Consider the following 17,633-nt stretch of genomic DNA (forward strand, 5'->3'; position numbering starts at 1 on the left):
TCAAGATTTAAGGCTGACCAAGCTTGGGGGTGGGTGGAAGGAGAAAGAAGCCAGGCCTCAGGAGGGGGGTGGAGATGGGACCATTGGCAGGGACCGGGTTCCACCTGTTGCTTGCAAGTACTGGGTAAGAGGCGGGGGAGCAGGGGGTCTGCCTGCAGCTTCAGGGACAGGACTGGCTGTTCCTGCTGAGACTCTGACAGGGAGGGGGTGCTGTGGCCACAGTGCCCTGGGCTGACCTCCTGAGGAGTCTGGGAAGGAGAAGCAAAGATTCTACCATCCTGGCTACCTTCTAGACACCAGAATCAGGGAATGACCAGCCCCTGCCCCCAACATACACATCTTCTTGGCCTAGAACCCAAGGCCTCTCATGCTGGACCACTCATTCTCATCACTCACCAGCCACCTCCACAATGTCTCCAGGGACAATGTCCCGAGCCTTGATCCTTTGCACTGACTTTCGGTCAGCCCGGTAGACTTTCCCCATCTCGGGTTCATATTCTTTCAGAGCCTCAATGGCGTTCTCCGCATTACGTTCCTGGGGGTACAGGGTGGAGGACAGGAGGATCATCAGAGGGAGAAAGGTTGTAGAAGGGGAGGGGACTGACTGGGGAGGGCTGGGGGAGGGCGGAGTGTAGAGATGGTGGAGCAGGAGCCAGAGTCCTGGGGAACAGGGTCATCACAGAGGAAGAGGGAGGTCATGCAGTCCTAGCTCCTGGCACAGGGAAGCAGACAAACCACAAGAGGGTCGGTGTGTGTGTGTGTGTGTGCTGAGGAAACTGTCACTTATGGCTGAAAACAGTTAAAGGGGTTTTAGGGAGAAAAAAAAGAGAGTCTAAGAAAACTCGAAAGCAGGGGACAGGAAAATAGAGGGTGTAAAGTAAGAGAAAGAAGAAACTCAAACTAATGTTCACTGAACTCCTGCATGCCATGCACAGAGCCAGGCACTTTTGCACTCATCATCTCGTTAGTTTCACAGCTCTGAGGGTCAGCACCTTAGCCCCGTTTTCTGGAGAAGGACGCTGAGGCTCAGAGAGATGAAGGACCTTGCCCAGGGTTATACAGCCAGCAAGTGACAGTACAAACAATAGTCTCGTCCCTCTTTCTAAAACTCCGTCTCATTTCCAAATGGAGCAATAGGACCAGAGAATAAAGCAAGTAAGGGGAAGTGACGAAGGAAGGGTGGGGGAGGTTGGCCTCCTGTTCAGTGTCAGTATGTGAAGGAGTGAGGCGGGGTCAAAGCTAACCTGCCAAACCCCCACGATGGCATTGGCAATGAGGATCAAGAGGATGACAAAGGGTTCAACAAAGGCGGTGACAGTCTCTTCACCTTCCTCAAACCAGGCCAGCACCTGGGAAGCAGGGAAAGGAAGAATAACAGGAAAGAACACCTCAAATAGGTCAAGGAAGCAAATGAAGGGGAGAGCAGGAGCAAGGGGCAGGCACCACAGGGCACTACACCTCATCGGTGAGGGTCTACACTGCGAGGCGCGGACTCACCAGAGCACTGCCGTTGCTGCTATTAAGCGGGCACAGGAGGGCAGACACGCACAACTCAGGGATTAACTAGGAATGTTTTCAGGTTTCCCTGACAGAGTTGTTGGCTTGTAAACGAAGCTTAGGAGACATCCAGGCCAACTACCCCCATAGCCACATCCATCCCATGGGAGCCAAGACTTGATAGGAAAAACCCTGTGGTCCTCACAGGCGCCTGGCCCACCCATACCCCTCCCCCACAGCCTAAGGCAGGGAAGCTCCAATTTCATGAGGGAGCAGGAGAGGGGGGATAGAGTTACTGGGCCTCCTGTACACACCCCACCCCAGCTGTTGCCTCTGCCAGGCAAAAGCAACAGCCACGGGCAAATGTCAAGGAGCAAATCTGAGAAGGGAGAAGTGAGGCCCTGCCAGCTAGTGCTCAGGGACTGCAAGGCCTCCATGAAGGAGACCAGGGGACAGGGAGACTTCTTTGTCTCCAGAGTCTTGGCTTGCAGCAGGACTAAGATGTTAAGAAGAAACTCCCAAATGCTGGATGGACTGCTGGGAAGGTGGGTGTTGCGGGGAGCTCCAGGGCAGGAGAGGTGCCAGGACCTCGAGGAGGGGATGGGGTCAGCCCGGAGGCTATGAGGAGGGCAGGGAAGGGGAAGATGAGGAGGGGGATCTCGGGAGTTCCAGCCCTGGTAGGGGTGGGGAGGCAAGGCCAGAGGCAGGTGAGGAGTCTAGGCCTCTTAGCATTTGGAGGCAACCTCACACCAACAGCTCTTTCCCGCCTCTAGGAGGGAACCTGTCTCGGCCAATCAGAGCCAGGAGGGCGGGACAAGGCACTAGCAAGCTCAGGGATTGGTGGAGTGGCGGGTGTGCCCAGGGCAGGCAGAGAGTAGTGGTGCCTGGGTGGCAAGCAGTCTCTGAGCTGGGGAGCCCTGTGCACTCAGGGGGTAACCCGAGCCTTCAGAGCCCTTGACGATTTGGGGATGGCTTAGCTTCAGTGTTTTGGCTGAGAACACCCTTAAAGCTGAAAATAAAACCTGCCTACGGGGTGTGGGGAAGGACAGAGGAGGACGCAAATCAGCCCTACCCCCCTCAGCTCTGGTCTGTAGAATGGGATGCTGAGGGCTTGGACTAGAGCAGCTTGTGATTCCGAGCCAACACACAGCAAATTCTTCAGATCCCCCAACCCACACCCCTAACCATCCCCCAGATGTCCTCCCACACTTACAAAGGAAATGCAGGCGGCCAGGAGAAGGATCCGCACCAGGAGGTCTTCAAACTGCTCTACTACCAACTCCCACAGGGACTTCCCTGGGGGAAGAGGCAAGGGGAGGGCCCCCCCACCCCGGGGTTAAGGTCTAGCGGATGAACCGCTGGGACTCTGGGTGTAAGCTTGGGGTCCAGGGACTGAAAGTGCCCTGACTTCCAGCCTGGAGCACTAAGGCTCTGGGGTGATGGGCAGGCCACTTGGTACTTAGAGAAGGGCCGCAGAGCTTGCCAGGGCTCCAGAAACAGGCTCCTTCCTCCAAGTGGTGGGCAGTTGTTCAAAGGCGGGATGCCTCAAGGAGAAAGTGCCTGGAAACCTCTGCCCCCAGCCAGACTCTAGCCTCTGGGGAGGGATATCTGCCCCAGGAGTCAGTAGGAAGAATGCAGGGAGAAGGGAGTGGGGCAGGGGTGGGGGTCATTTATGACAGTTCAGGGATTCCAGTAACTTACCTTCCTCAGCAGGTAGCTCTACCCAGGGAAAAAGAAGAAAAGGGCATATTCATTTGGAGTTCAGTCTAATGCCCCCCGCACCTAGGAGTTTGTGACTAAGGCAGGAGAAGCAGGCCATCAACAGGGCATCTGAGGTTCGCCAAGGTCATCCCATAAGACTTTCTGAACTGCAGGTCTCAGGGCCCCTGTTCTCTCAGGACCCTCTTCCCCCTGCAGTTATTGGAACCTGGCCAGCTCTTCCCTAAGATACCCTGGAGGGGGAGACTCCAGTGCGTGAGTGTGCATGCGTGCGGGGGTACAAGAGGCCATGGCCAGCCTCTCCTCCAAGGGACACTTACCATTGGGGCCGTATTTCTCCAGATGCCGCTTAACTTGGTCCGGGGTGAGGCCTGTAGTCTCGCTTACCCCAAAATAGGCCAGACATTCTTCTGTGGTCTTGGAGTGTGCAGCCTCCATTATGCTCCCTTCCTGGGGGCCAGGGGGCGGTGTTTCTTCTGGGGGGGTTCCACGTGTGGGGGGCCTTCCTCAGTGTGTTCACCTGCCTGTTTGTCTGGGTTTCTTTTTGTCTCCTGCCCCCCCCAGGTTTTTCTTCCCTCCACGAAGCTCTGACCCCCGTCCCACTTGCAGCAGCCGGCCACCCCCCCAGCCCCCAGCTGGTCCTTATGAGGGAGAGGGGGGGCAGGCTCCCCCCTCCCCCAGATCAGGGATTGGCTGGCTGAGGCTCCAGCAGGAGGGGTCAGACGAGAGATATTTCTGCTGACAGAGGGGGAACAGTGGGGCTGCAGCCTGAGATGTCACTCAGAGGGAAGCTAAGGTGGCCCCAGCCACAGGGAAGGGGGGTAGGGAGAGACTTCACTTTTGTCTTCTGCTACTGACCCCTCCTCCAGTTGCCTCAACTTCCTCAGTTGCACTGGGTTTCCTATTCCAAGCTCATCCCTCCAGTTGTTCCCTTAAGCCCACTTCTACACTGGGGCCTGCACCTCCCACTCTTCTCACACCCCTCTTCCTGTCTCGTCCACCCTGAACCTGTCTCTCCCACCACTTTCCTTCCTCACCTAGTTTGTTTCAAGGACAGCAGAGATACTCCAACCTTAAAGGGACTGAAGAAGGGGAGAACATCCTTTGGGGGCTAGAGGAAGTGGCTGTAGAGGAACAAGGGGAAGCAGGGAGGGGAGAGGGTCAAGGGTACAGAGCAGAAGATGGTAACCCTACCCTAGGGAGGGGTTGCTGCAGCCATCAACAAGGGATTTAGTGTCCAGGCCCTGGTGAGCAAAGCCAGGACTGCCTGTCTCTCCCCTAAACTCCCCCCACCCCCATCGCTCTAACCCAGCCTCTGGGAACATAGTCTTCAGGGCATCCCCATCCCTAACAGTGAAACCCCCCCCCAAGAAAATGGGATACCCAGGCAGCAAGGTAACCCAAGAGGCTATAGAATGTGCTGATGGCGAGGGATAAATGTTTCAGGATGGGGGTGGGGGTCACCCCAAGTCATGAAATAAGGGTTACCTTATCCCACAGTTCTATTTAACCCAAGGGGACAGCTTGTGGTCAGCACTCCACCTGGTCCTGACGTATCTGTCCTCACAGGGAGGGAGGACAGCTCTGTGCTCAGGCACTGGGCACACCCCCTCGGAAGAGGACTGAAGGATGGGGCCTCACAGCAAGGGGCCTGGGGACGCTGGAGACAGCAGAAGCTCCAGACAGAAAGGTGTGGGGAGGGCAGACTTATGGGGACAGGTCTAGGGGAAATAAGGACAGAACAGAGCTGGGGGAGCAGAGACAGAGCTGCCAGGGTCAGAAGGAAGTCTGAGGAGCAGTGGGGAAAAGGGACAGCAGGAAGCTGGCAGGTGGCAGCCAGGTGGGTGGGGACCCAGGGCTGGGTGCAAAGCCACAAGTTGTTGCCGAGCTGCTGGCCTTGGCGTCAGCTTCCTCAGAGAAGCAGCTGCTCAAGCCCCCCACTCCCGCCCCGGCTCTGGGATGGGGGCATCTTTTGGTTACTACCAGGGCAGCTGCTGGAGGAGCAGGAGGGCGGCACAGGGGGTGAGTGGGGAAAGAAAGGAGGGCAGAGAGAGGAGAGAGGTTCAATGAGAGTAAAGGTCAGTGAGGGAAAGCAGCCTCATGACCCTGACCTCAAGTCCTTCCTTGGTTTAGACCTCGGTTTCCTGAAATGGACAGTGAGGATTATAGACCACTGAATGGGTTCTCGAGGCTGCTTCCCTCCCTGGTGTTCAAGTCCTCTGCAGACAATGGCACAGGAGACAGCGAGGCAAAGGGAAACCCCACTTTTGGGGAGTGGGTAGGCCAGCAGGAGTGGACAGCACTTAAGAATTAGGTTCCCCCACTCATCCATTCCTCCTCCTAGATTTCAGGGAGGGCAGCCTCCTGGGTGAGTTGAGGACATGGTGCTCTTTCTCAGCCCCTCTTCATGGTTCCAACAAACCCCTCCCCTAAAGCAGAATCCTGCTGTGACCTAAGGAAAGGGGGCTCAGACAATGGGGCAGTGTCCATCGACAGGCACCTCCACCTGGCCTAGCACCCACCCACCTTCTTAGGCCAGTCAGGCTCAGCATCTGCCAAGCCTTTTGCACTGGCTGGCCTCTCCCGGCCACCCTGGAGGAGTGACAGGAGCACTGTCTTAAAGGAGCAGGAATGCCCAAACATGGAGAAGGGGAGAAGACTGGACAGAGCACAGCTTCAAGAGAGTGGAGAGCATGCGGCTGAGGAAAGGAGGCAGGCTTTACAGGATGCTGCTGCCAACAGGGCCCTTTAAGGTTAGTCATTTCTACCTCCCTCAACTTCCCAGCGGGGGCGGGGGGGGGGGGGGCAATGACAGAAGCCAGAGAGGGAAAGCCACCACCAGCCAAGAGCTGCAAAAGGGTCATCATCAGGGTGTGAAGAGGGATGGAGGAAGGAGGGGCAATGAGGTGCTCGCTGTCTTGGATTTTTCCCACTGGGGGTCTCCAAGCCGAGCTGGAAGGTATCTTCCCTTCCTATCTGAGGGGTGAAGCTTAGAATGGGAGCCGTCTAATTCTGAAGGACATGGAGATAGAGTCTGGCCAATCCCTGACCAGTTCCGAACTTGAGTTGAACCATTCATAAAGGCTTAGAGGGAAATAGTCTCTTAGGTTCCTCCAAGACATGCAAATCTTGGGGTATAAGAGGGGTCCATGTACCCCTCCCCACCCATCTTCAGAAGGCAAGTCCCAGAGGGCTGGCAGGGTTCAGGGGGAGGGGGAGCCTTGCAGCACCAGTTGCTGCTAGATTAGGAGGGGATCAGGCCCTGCTTACGTTGGGGTGTCAGAGTCTTTCCTCACCATCTCACTTGTAGAATACATAGCACCCAGATCCCCAAACCATCCTCACCTTTTCAAGGACAATTCTATCCCTAGTCGCCTGAGGCCAAGGTTTGGGGGAGTCCCAGGGATTAGACAAAATAGGGAGAGCCAGCAGGCTTCCCTAGGCTAGCCCCAAGCCTGGGTGGCCTGTGAGACCAGCTGTCTCCTGTCCATCTCCCAACAGGACACAAGGCCCAGAATAGCAAGGTCATAAGCATGGGTAGGGCCTGGAGGTGGGGGCAGAGATGAGGGGCGTGAATGTAGGCTCCGCACTACCTAGGAGGAAAAGGGAGAAGCAGAATGGTAAGAGGCAGAGCTGGATGGAGGTAGGGAGGGGAGAGGGCCAAGCAAAATAGGTGAGTCTTCAGAATCTGGCCCCTCCTTGTTGGCATCTACCACCCACAGAGCTGGGAAGCCCAGGGGTGCCCTCCACTGGAGGAGGGCAGAGCTGCAGTTCAGGGAGCAGAGCCTGGGTTAAACAGGGGGGTGGGTAGGGAGGTGGTGACATAAGGAGGAAGGGGAGATGTTGCAAACTCAAATACCCACAGGGCCAGGCACATCACATGAGTGAAGATGTGGAAGGTGGATGCATGAGGCTGGATCATCTGATTTTCAAGAGAAGCCAATAATCTGAACTTTTATGTGAAATTTCAATGGACACATTATTCAGGTCAAGCAAATCACGTCAGCAGCTCCAACCTAGATGCAACTTCCTATTTTATAGATGAGGATACTGAGACCTGGAGTGGCTACACCTTGCCCAGGCCACACAATAAATGAGATAAAAAGCTGGGAGTGGAAGCCAGTGCTCTTTGCCATCTGTCCTCCACCTTCCGAGGCTGGCTGTGAGGAGGGGGACAGTCAGCCTGACCTTGGGCCCCTCTGTAGCCAGACTCTGTGGCTGCCACATTAAATCTCTCCCAACAGAACCACCATGCCCCCAACCCCACCCCCATGATCTCTCTCTGCCTGCTTTCTCCCTAGGATAGGAAGCCTTCACTGAAGAATTCGGAGCAGGAAAGGTCCTTGGAAATTGTCAATACTGCTGTTCACTGTCCTTCCTTTCCCATTAAGAGAACTTGGCTAGAGACCCCGTGAAGCACTGTTTGGCTCTGCACTTACCGCTCAACAAACAGGACAGTCCAGAGGAGCAATGGACAGAAAGTACAGGACAAGGGAACAACAGGGACTTCACTTGACCCAGCCCTCTGGCCTCTCAGCTCTGGAGCTCCCAACACGAGTGGGCTGCCTTCCTGACCCACCTGTCCCAGCCCCCACTGCAAACACTGGCCACAGCCACCACGATGAACTGAGATAAACCCTTTTATTTATTTATGCTTCTCCATTTTGTTTAAAACAACAACAACCACCACCTTAATATTAACTGACAGCCCTTCCCCCTCACCCCTCCTTGGGCTGGGGAGTAGTTAATGGGGAAATGGCCCCAGGGGTGGGGCTGACCACAAGAGCCCCTTGGAGAGGTAATGGAGCCCAAGTTCCCTCCCCAAGGGACGGGCACCTGTAGTGTATGAACTGGAGAGTTAACAGGGCTCTCAACCTCTTCTTGTACCAACATATATGCCATTGGCCATCAAGGGTAAGGAAGCATATGGGAAGGGGATGCCTACCACTCCTCTATGTCCCTGCCCAACCCCAGTCTCAGGAACTGAGGGCTGAGGAGCAAGAAAGTGGAGAAAGGGTTGGGGTAGGGTGTCTCACACAAAGGAGTACTGGTTATTAATGGCTCTGGGATGGCCCACTTCTTCTCCATCACCCCCTAGTGGTAACTGCTGGAGTTGCACCATCGGTGTTGCCCCAGGGACCCCAACAGATCCAGGGCCTCCCTGGACCTCCATGCCTGGTGCTATGGCCTCTTCCAATTCAACCACGGGGACCAGCTCAACCACGGGGACCAGCTCTTCTTCCTGGGTCCCTCCACTGCCCACTTTCTCTTTCTCTTGCCTCTCTTTGGCTGCTGTGGCTGTTGCTGCCGCCACTTCTGGCGCCCCCGACGCCTCTTCTGCCCCAGGATGTGGGGGATCTGTCCATGAAGGGGGTTCAGGGAGCGGGGGTGGGTCGTGGGAGGTGTTCGGTTCTGGATAGGAACGGTAAGAAGACAGACTGATTGTGGAGGGAGGCAAGCTCTTGCAGCAGCCTCCCCTTCACTCATCCCCCCAGGAGCCATGTGCTATCTCCCCCACATCCCATCTCCTGAGCAACCCCCCATCCATGGAAGATGGATCATGGGCGGTGGTGAGAGGAGGACCACACTTACACACAGTCACTCGCTCCGAAGGGCATGAGGGTGGAGGAGGCATCGGGGTAGCATCGATCTCCCTCGCACACCCCTGCATGGCTCCCGGCCTGCTCTCGGCCTGGGGGGGGGAGGGGCAACGTGGGGACAGATGGGACGTTGGGGTGGGGAAAAGGGAGAGATCAAATAGGGACATCAAACATTAAGGGAAGAGGGAGGGGGATCAAACCGAGCATTCCCAAGAAGGGCAGCCCAAGGCAAGGTGGTGAGGAAGGGCAAAGACAAGGCTGGGGAGGATGTATCTAGGAGACAGACAGATGATGGAACATAGGAGTCCGATGGAATGGGAATGCACCGATCCACTCTCAACTTCCTCCCTGGCTCTAGCCAGGAGCCCTCTGCCTTCCTACCACCTCTCAGCATATCTTCCCCTTTGAAACCCCAACATACAGGCCCCTTCTCTACCTAACCAAGCCTCTCCTCCTCACAGGCCCAGCCCCACCTTTCTGGCACACACACCTCCTCATTTCTTGGGTGCACGGGCACCTCTTCCCCTGCAGACCTGCTCTGCTCACCCTGCTGTCGCTGGAAGGACACAACATAGCTGCCAAGGACAACATCACTCGGGCCTCCAGACTCCAGGGGGATGGGGTGCACCCGGAAATGCTTGAGCATATCAAAAATGGACTGGAACCAGAGGTGCTGGACCCGGCACTGACCCTCCTCATTCAACGACAAACGCAGGTGCTGAGGGCAGGATGAGTAAGGATGAGCCCACGCCCCCGCCAATTACAGAACACATCTCCCCTGGATGGCAGTGTTTCCCTACTCCACCCCCAAGCTCTCTGCAGAGAACAGAGCCTTTTCTTCAGGCACTCACCTTGGCCTTGCCCTGGAAGTTGAAAGTGAGGACGTATTCGCCCCGCCTCGTCTCACTCTGACGTACCAGGAAAACACCATGGGAGTCGGTGCCTCCAGCCAGTACTAACTGGGCAGCCTTGAGTCGAGAGAGCATCCCGTGGAACCAAGGATACCCTGAGAGGGGCTGGTCCCCCTCACCTCCCTCTGACTCCCCCTGGAACAGGAATGACCCTTAAGGAAGGAGAGAGGGAGGGAAACCTGGGTGTCAAGGAAGCCTCCCCCATTCTGGGAGAAGAAAAGCCTTGCTTTCCCTTCCTGTGTCACTTCCCTCCCCCGGGTCAGATCCTTCAGGATCCCGAGACAGGTTTCAGGTAGGCGGGCAGCAGGCCCGGATAGACACACACCACACCTCTGGTACCTGTGGCTGTTTCCGGAGTGTCCAGAGGTGGGTAGGGGGCCAAGAGGGGATGAACTGTCCCTCCTGAGGGTCCCTCTTCAATGGGGATACGGGGTGGCAACTCTGGGGGAAGCAGTTCCATTGAGTCAAAATGGGAGGCGGCAATGGAGGCGGAACTGGGTGAGATGGATGCTGAGGGGCGATCTGAGAGGCCCCCGTATGCTCCTGAAAAAAAAAAGAGGAGGGCACAGTTGAGAACTGCAGAAGCCATTCTTTTACAGGAGTGGTCTGCCTGGACCACCTCTCCTCCACCAGCCAGGCTGCCCTGTGTATACTGGCAGGGTCAGCTGGCTGAAATGCTGGATCCTTCTCTAGGTAGGGACACTGATGTTTTTTCACCAACGGTTAACTTATGTTTCATACACTGCTCAGGGACTACAGTTACTGAAAGGAGGTCCTAGAATTCAAAAGTGCCACTATCATTTTTGAATCAACAGCTATTGTTGCAGAAATGGAAGGGAGAATCCCTCAAATATTGTTGCCCTTTTTGCCCTGGTCAAGTTGACTTAGCAGTTAGAGCATTGGCCCTTGGACCAAAGGGTTGCAGGTTCGATCCCTGGCCCTGGTCAGGGTGTGCGCAGGAGGCAACCAATTGATGTGTCTCTCTTACACTGATGTTTCTCTCTCTCCCCTTCCCTCCCTTCCACTCTAAAAATCATTGGAAAAATATCCTTGGGTGAGGATTAACCAAAAAAGGGGGGGGGAGGGCTTTTTTGGCCAATAGGACAAAATCTCTAACTCTGAGGCATTAAAGATCCTCCTCCTAGCCCTGGCTGGGTGGCTGTTGGTTGGAGAGTCATCCTGTACACCAAGAGGTAGTGGGTCTGATACCTGTTCAGGGCACATACATAGGTTGCAGTTGCAGACTCCCTCCTCAGTCAGGGTGTGTATGAAAAGCAACCTTTGATGTTTATCTCTTTCTCCCCTCTGCTCTCTCTCAAATCAATAAAATACAAAAACAAAAATCACCACATCCTCGGGTGATTTAAAAAAAAAAAAATCCTCCTTCTAGTAATGCCCACAACCTGACCAATTTAATCTTCATGTTAACTTGTATTCATGTATCTTCCACTTTAGCCCAACTGTCCCATCCGGTATTTCCACATCTCCCAGGCTCTCTGCATCTCAGGTCTCTGCTCTCACCATGTGTCCTCCTCTAAGCTGTGTTCTTTCTTGCTTTTTTAAATCCTCACTGGAGGATATTTTTCCACTGACTTTTTAGAGAGAATGGAAGGGATGAAGGGAGGGAGAAAAAGAGAGAGAGAAAGAAGCATCAATATTGGAGAGACACATCAATTGGTTGCCTCTGCACAACCCCGAATGGGGGTCAGGAATCGAACCTGCAACCCAGGTACATGCCCTTGCCTTGGAATCAAACCTGGGACCCTTCAGTCCTCAGGCCAATGCTCTAACTGCTGAGCCAAACTGGCCGGAGCCAAGCTGTGTTCTTTTCTCTCATCTCTTTGCGTAGTATTCCCTGTGTACTCCACCTCCCCTGATTCTCTTCCTCCTGAGATCCCAAAACACTTCCTTCTTGCTTGTGCTGCTCAGAGGACACTAAGCACAGACTCTCCATTTTTAAGTCCTGCTTTTTTTTTTTTTTTTTTATCCTCACCCGAGGACATTTTTCCATTTTCTGTACAGACAGAGTGGGAGGGAGAGAGAGAGAGAGAAACATCGACGTGAAGGGACACATCGAGTGGCTGCCACCCGCACGACCAACCAGGGCCGGGGACAAACTGCAACCGAGGTACGCGCCCTTAGCGGGAACCGAACCCGGGTCTCTCCGGGCTGCAGGCCGACGCTCTAACCGCTGAGCCAAACTGGCCAGGGCTAAGTCCTGCTTTTTAGAGTAATGTCTGGTCTACTCAGCTAGACTGTGAGGTGGGCAAGCTCATTACAGGCATGTCTGCATTCCCCCATCCTGCCCGAGCCTAGCATAGAACCAGGTAGGCACTAGGGCATTCCCAAATGATGCAGAGTGGCAGGCCTGAGCCTATGGGAATGTCGTACATAATCACTGCTCAGAAGACAGGGATGTGTGCAGTGTAGAGAACATGGCTCAGACATCAAGTTGGCATAGCCCTACTTTGTCAGTGACTCTCGGTGACATCAGAAATGACATTTTTCGTCCCTGGTGTTAGTTGCCCGCGAACAGACAGAATTGGGACTGCTTGCAAGTATTGTTCTAGCTTTAAAATTCTATAATCCATTTTACTCACCGAATACAGACTGTGTGCTAGGCACTGTGAAACTGAAACTCAGCATGAAGGGTCACGAGGAAAGGGTATAGTGGAGTTTAGAAAGGTGAGTTTGGTCAGATCTCTGTGTTGATGTGTATAGGTAAGGGTATGCATGTGTTTAGTCAGGCCAAGAAGTACAGTCAAAAGAAACTTTGGTATCACTGACAAATGCAGAGACACAGAGTGAGAGCAAAACAAAGATGTGTACAAAGTGTTTTGGAAGCTTGGAGAATAGAACTGTATCTGCAGCCAGAGTGGTGGTCTGCACAAGGCTTACGGAAAAGGTGACAAGGCTGAGCGTAGAAGGTAGGTTTGGAGTTTCCTTGGAACTTGTGTGGGGTGGTGATGCTGATGGTCCTAAATGGCAAACAGTGGCTTGGCATGTTCATGGACAAAAGACAAATAGTTGGTAGGTAGGGGTAAGTAGCTGAGGGGCAGGAATGGGGTTACACAGCAGAGTCTGGAGCCCAACTGCAGGGGGTCTTACGTGGCAGGTTCTGAGGTTTACAGCTCTCCAAGGCTCCACCCTTACCCTGTGACAGGCGGTCATTGCTGTCGCTGGGTCCCAGCAGTAGATCCTGGCTGGGCAGACTCTCTGAGTGATTCAGGCAGGGCAGCTCCAGGCTGTCTGTGTTCTCCCTTACAAGAAATGAGGTCCCAGGGGCCAAAGGGAGGGTCATGGGGTGGGGACTGGTAGCAGGGCAAGGTCTGCAGAGACAGGGAAAATAGTGCTGGAAGGAAAGTCACCAGGTGAGAGGCACACAGCTGCTCCCACACCAGCCCCTGGTTCCCTCAGTGCAGAAGTGAGGTTCCTCACCCCGGGCTCAGACATTCTTGGATGTCAGACACCCAGGCCTTCACATGTAGAGCATCAGCTGTCTCCAGGATATACTCCGAGGAGCCTTCCACCTATGGGGACAAGAGGAGGCCCACAGGTATTCCCAGTTCCTGAAGCCTTTAAGCCACCCCTAATGAGAACAAGAACATTTTCCCTTTCTTCTCTCCTCCCAGAAAAGTATGTCCTCCTCAGGGACATACTCTCAAGGAACCTGACATACATGCACTTCCTTTCACCAATGTCCCTTGCTCATATGTGCTAAGCGCTTTATCCCCAGTATAAGTACTCCAAGGGGGCAAGGGAGCTCAGGCCTCCCACCTTAACTACAAATGTGTTCTCCCGGTCAGGCATCTCCAGGGCTGTGGTTGTCCGTACATCCGTGATGGTGGAGCAGGGAATGCTGAGTCGAGGCCGGGATGCCTAGGTGGGAAGAGAACAAGATCCATACTTTTGGTTGGTAAAGACCACCTTTCCCTCCCCTCCAGAGATTCATCTTTCCTTCTACATCCTAAGGGAATTAGAAAAAAAGGAATAACACTACTTTTTCAGTCCTGCCCACAGCTACTAACTCAGAGTCAGGAGCTAGCTTTAAAAACCAAAGTAAACAAAGCTATGTATATGGGCTATTACCACTCTGGCAGCTCAATCATTCATTCCCAGTCACCCCCCCCCACCCCCCAACCTCTGGGTCTCACCTTGGGTGGTACAAAGAACTCCAGACGACTTCCTCCTCCTCCTTCTCCTTCACTTCGAAGCAGTAAGCGACACTTCTGCCACTGAGGTTGCCCTCCTCCCCCCAAGGTAGGCCCAGCTGCCCCTCCTCCCCGGCCCACTCCAGCTGGGTCAGGGGCTGCCTCTTCAGCCCCCATAAAACTCAGCAGCTCTTCCCTCTGCACCATCCCTGCTCCATCCTTCAAGGTCCCTCCTCCCCGACTGAGTCTCAGCCTCTCAAAACGGTGAGTCCATCTGTCCCCCGGGGATGTTCCATCACTAACCAGTCCCCTGCCAATGGTCCCAGCCCCACCAGAGGAGTTGGAGTTGCTGTTTCCACCTAACACTGGGGGGCCCGATGAGGTCTCTAGGGGCCCGGCTGGGGAGGGAGGGTCAACGGTCCCCCGCCACTGCAGGATGCCACGGACTGAACCTCGGACGGAGCGACCCACTGAGCGGAGGGAGAAGCGTTTCTTTAGCTTCGGCTTCGAGGAGGAGGTCGTAGAAGAGGAAGAGACCGAGGAAGGGAGGGGGCCAGCCAGGTCCTCAGATGATCGAGAAGGGCCCAGCACAGCCAGGGGCCCACCTACCCTGCAGCTCTCAAGGGACAGGTCATGTGGTGGGATCTCCACACCAGGACTCAGAGGAGTCAGGATGGGTGGTGAGAGGGAGCCAGAGGCCCGGGCCACCTCAGCTTCAAAATGCTGCAGGAAGAGCTCAGCAAAACGGCGGGAGAAGGCAGCCTCAGCCCCAGGTCCTGCATATTGGGGATGGGAGGCCAGGTAGAGGCGAAAACGGCGGGCAAAATCTAGGGCAGCAGCCCGGGCATGGGACTCACAGAACTCCCGCCAACTAGGGGGAGGGGGTGGTGGTAAGGGGGGAGGTGAGGGGAAGGCCCCATCCTCCAGGGAAGGGGCGCCATTCATGATGGTCCCCAGGAAGTGGAGAGGGGGAGCCTGTGGGGAGGGGCTGCAAAGAGGGAAGCGGCCAGAAGACACGGGGTGAGCGGCAGCAGCTGCAGAAGGAAGAAAGGCACATACACCGAGTCACTGCTGAGGTGGGACTGGGGGCCGAGCCCCACCCAAGCCAGATTCCCTACTCTGGTCTAGACTCCTCAGAGAGCAATGGGGAAGGGCACCAAATGCTTCTCTACCCTTTCCAAGATCCTCACACCCCACAAGCCTTAGTCAACCGGTTCCCCAACGTCTAGCCCGCACCTATTCTGCCTTTCCAACCCACTTTTCCAGATTTTGGTTCTCGGAGTGATAAATGGCTGTGGAGCACCTTCCTCTAAAAAGGAATCTTGTTCACATCACTACCCTTCTCTAAAACGGACCCTTCAATATGTATCATATGCTTCTCATGTGCTGTTCTTGCCTTTCCCTGGGAGAGATTTTAATAACCTCTATAACAGATGAAGAAACCGAAGCTCATAACAGTTTCAGACTTCCAAGTCTACTGTTTTTCCCACTGCACAGTCCTTGTAACCAGAGACTCACTGGACCAAACTCAGTCATAGTCCCTCACTGCCCCAGCTCTCAGAGGAGCTAGGCCTGCAGACCTTAGAGACCCTGCCTCATGTATCCTAAGGTCCAGTTCTGAGGAGGGAAGTTGCTCACTGAGATGGATGGATGGATGATGGATTCAAACATCAATTGTCTTGAAAGCTGACCCAAGGGCCCAGCACCCAAGCGGTGTGTGAGGAAGGCTTGGAATGGTCACAGCCCACTTCTTTGGTGCCCCTTTAGTCTGGGGCTCAGAGGCAGCAGCACCAGGTGAGGAAAGACTATAGGTCGGGTCGGGGCAAGTCTTTGCTGGCCACAAAGTAAATAAAACACAACAGGAAGCTGGGGTTCTAGGACTTTTCACCTCCTTCTCCTCTCGCTGGGGAGTGTGCCCTAAAGGCTGGCTGGCCTGCTGGTTAAGGCCATGGGTTATGGAGTAAAACTTGGGATGAAATCCAGGCTCTGATGCCTATTAGCTGTGTGATTTTGAACAAATTATATGTCCTCTTTGAGCTTCAGTTTTTGTATCTATAAAACAGAATTAATGATCCCTAATCCCTAGAATTGTCAGGAGAATTAAATGGAACACATCAGTGCTTGGTAAAAAGTAAGCACAAAATAAATGACTGCCATTACTACTATCTTTATGGGTTCCTATCTTCTAAAAGAGAAATTAGAGATTTGCAAAGGTCTTACAACTAGCAAATGGCAGTTCTGGGCATGGAATTTACAACCCATGACTCTTTTGTTAGTGTTCCTCCCCCATATTATACTGGAAGATGATTGGCACCAGGACTGGGGTAAGGGTAGCTCAGGAAAGTCTCCCCAAACCCTCAGATTTCTGTTCAGAACCGCAATCAGCAATCCCTCCCCTTCCTCCTTGGCCTAGGCCCTACACACTCAGATGGCTCCAACCACAGGGAGAATTCCAAACCAACGAGAAGAAGCCAAGAGATGCAAGAGTCATGGAGCACAGGGGAACTGAGCCAAGAGGTGCGGACACATAAGAGAAATCAATCTCCAGAGAGAGGCCACCTAAGCTCATACAGGCCCACCCAACCCTCTACACCACAGGCAGTCCCACTCCCCGTTAGGCCCGCTGACCCTACAGCTCCTGAGCTGGTGACTCAGTTTCTCTTCTGTCAAACAGGACTCAGACACATATGCCCGGTGCACCTGCCTCTTGGCTCAGTTCTATTTCCCGAAGGGCAGATGGTGGAGGGTGCAGGCTCCGCTCCTGGCTCAGACTCTCCGAGCCCGGTGCAGTCCACTCACACCCAACCCTACTCCCTGGACACCCGCTACCCACCCATTCCCCTGGGCCGCAGTCTCCTGGGAACCAGCCCTGTCTCCTGCACTCTCCGGAGCCGAGCCCCCACCCCACCCCCCCGCCCCCAGCCTCTGGGCCCCCACGCCCGCTCCCACCCAGGGCTCCTTGGAGGCGCCGGGGCCGGGTCGCGGAGAGGGAAGAAGGACTTGAAGAGGGGGGTTCCGGTTCCGGTCCCACCTGCATCTCGGTCCCCGCGGTTAGCTCCGGCGGCGGCGGCAGCTCCCGCTCCCTGCCCCCTCCCCCTCCGCGACTATCTCCCAGCCCGGTTCTGCGCAGGCTCCGGGACCCCTTTTCCCGTCACCGGAGGAAACGACCATAGAGAAGAGCGGCGAGAAGGAAGGGCACCTTCACGCTCGCTTCCGCCATCCTCCCACTCCGCGCAACCCTGAAGACTTAAGAGGGTGTGACTCTTGGAGGGCTCGGTGACAGAAGCAGCGGTAAGAGGGGTTGGGTCCCAACCAGAGCGTCCTCCCGGAGGCTATTCGGGACAAAGGAGAGAAGCCAATCACAGAGAAGCCACTTCAGGGGGTAGAGTCCGGAGGCCCTGATGAAGGCTAGAGCGGCCACCTGGTACCGGAAACGAGCAAGAGGAGGTGGCTTTTCAAGGGCCTGCGGCAGCCTAGAGCGTCTGACCCAGCTGCTGACGGCTTCATTTATACCGCCCCCAAGGAGCTGGTCCAGGGAAGACGCGGGTGACCTTGGTGAGGCCCCGCGAGGAGGCGGAGCCTGAACTTGCGACCTAGGCTCTGAGGGAACGGACTGAATTTGGAGGAGGCTCCATCTCTGAGATGGGAGATAAAGGCATGGGTGGGGGTGGAAAGAGCCAAAAATAATGTCAGTTTTTGGATGTGTTTGTGGACGTCAGGAAACAAGTGGACGTACAATCTGGAGCTCAGGAGAG

At 54.9% G+C, this 17,633-nt stretch overlaps 2 protein-coding genes and 1 long non-coding RNA gene across 6 annotated transcripts in view; 1 reads left to right on the forward strand and 2 right to left on the reverse strand.

Moving 5' to 3' along the window:
- ATP2A1 (ATPase sarcoplasmic/endoplasmic reticulum Ca2+ transporting 1) overlaps positions 1 to 3,834 on the reverse strand; it is a 16,650-nt gene extending 12,816 nt beyond the window's left edge. Inside the window, exons 1-5 of the mRNA XM_036279962.1 lie at positions 3,537 to 3,834; positions 3,199 to 3,216; positions 2,711 to 2,793; positions 1,245 to 1,349; positions 397 to 535 (exon numbers count right to left, since the gene is read on the reverse strand). Coding sequence (XP_036135855.1) covers positions 397 to 535; positions 1,245 to 1,349; positions 2,711 to 2,793; positions 3,199 to 3,216; positions 3,537 to 3,654 — 463 coding nt within the window. The 5' untranslated portion in view covers positions 3,655 to 3,834. The remainder of the gene's footprint in view (positions 1 to 396; positions 536 to 1,244; positions 1,350 to 2,710; positions 2,794 to 3,198; positions 3,217 to 3,536) is intronic.
- A 912-nt stretch (positions 3,835 to 4,746) lies between these two features.
- On the forward strand, positions 4,747 to 7,580 carry LOC118642347. Its single transcript, XR_004961687.1, has 3 exons — positions 4,747 to 4,906; positions 5,840 to 5,969; positions 7,518 to 7,580. It is a non-coding gene; the product is annotated as an uncharacterized LOC118642347 (long non-coding RNA).
- On the reverse strand, positions 7,546 to 17,001 carry SH2B1 (SH2B adaptor protein 1). Of its 4 annotated transcripts, none has more exons than XM_036279972.1 (10): positions 16,910 to 17,001; positions 13,882 to 14,912; positions 13,505 to 13,606; positions 13,166 to 13,257; positions 12,881 to 13,056; positions 10,067 to 10,270; positions 9,668 to 9,879; positions 9,363 to 9,534; positions 8,809 to 8,908; positions 7,834 to 8,628 (listed from the first exon to the last, which is right to left on the reverse strand). In XM_036279972.1, exons 2-10 carry the CDS (start codon positions 14,821 to 14,823, stop codon positions 8,592 to 8,594), a joined length of 2,037 nt encoding a protein of 678 aa, XP_036135865.1. In that variant the 5' UTR covers positions 14,824 to 14,912; positions 16,910 to 17,001; the 3' UTR covers positions 7,834 to 8,591. The 4 variants fall into 4 exon arrangements, with proteins under 4 accessions (XP_036135866.1, XP_036135865.1, XP_036135862.1 ...); XM_036279969.1 differs by having other exon boundaries at positions 8,514 to 8,628; positions 9,307 to 9,534; XM_036279973.1 differs by lacking the exon at positions 8,809 to 8,908 and having other exon boundaries at positions 7,546 to 8,628; positions 16,910 to 16,990.
- Between the last annotated feature and the right edge of the window lie 632 nt (positions 17,002 to 17,633).

The sequence above is a fragment of the Molossus molossus genome, unplaced genomic scaffold (assembly GCF_014108415.1).
Source record: "Molossus molossus isolate mMolMol1 unplaced genomic scaffold, mMolMol1.p scaffold_m16_p_3, whole genome shotgun sequence".
Taxonomy (NCBI): Eukaryota; Metazoa; Chordata; class Mammalia; order Chiroptera; family Molossidae; genus Molossus; species Molossus molossus.

Excerpts from the sequence above, each read along its gene's own strand:
- SH2B1 (XM_036279973.1), bottom strand. The coding sequence starts at position 14,823 with ATGAATGGCGCCCCTTCCCTGGAGGATGGGGCCTTCCCCTCACCTCCC. Across the intron at positions 13,258-13,504 it reads AGAACACATTTGTAGTTAAG|GTGGAAGGCTCCTCGGAGTA; the intron begins GTGGGAGGCCTG and ends TTGTCCCCATAG. Across the intron at positions 13,057-13,165 it reads CAAGAATGTCTGAGCCCGGG|ACCTTGCCCTGCTACCAGTC; the intron begins GTGAGGAACCTC and ends CTGTCTCTGCAG.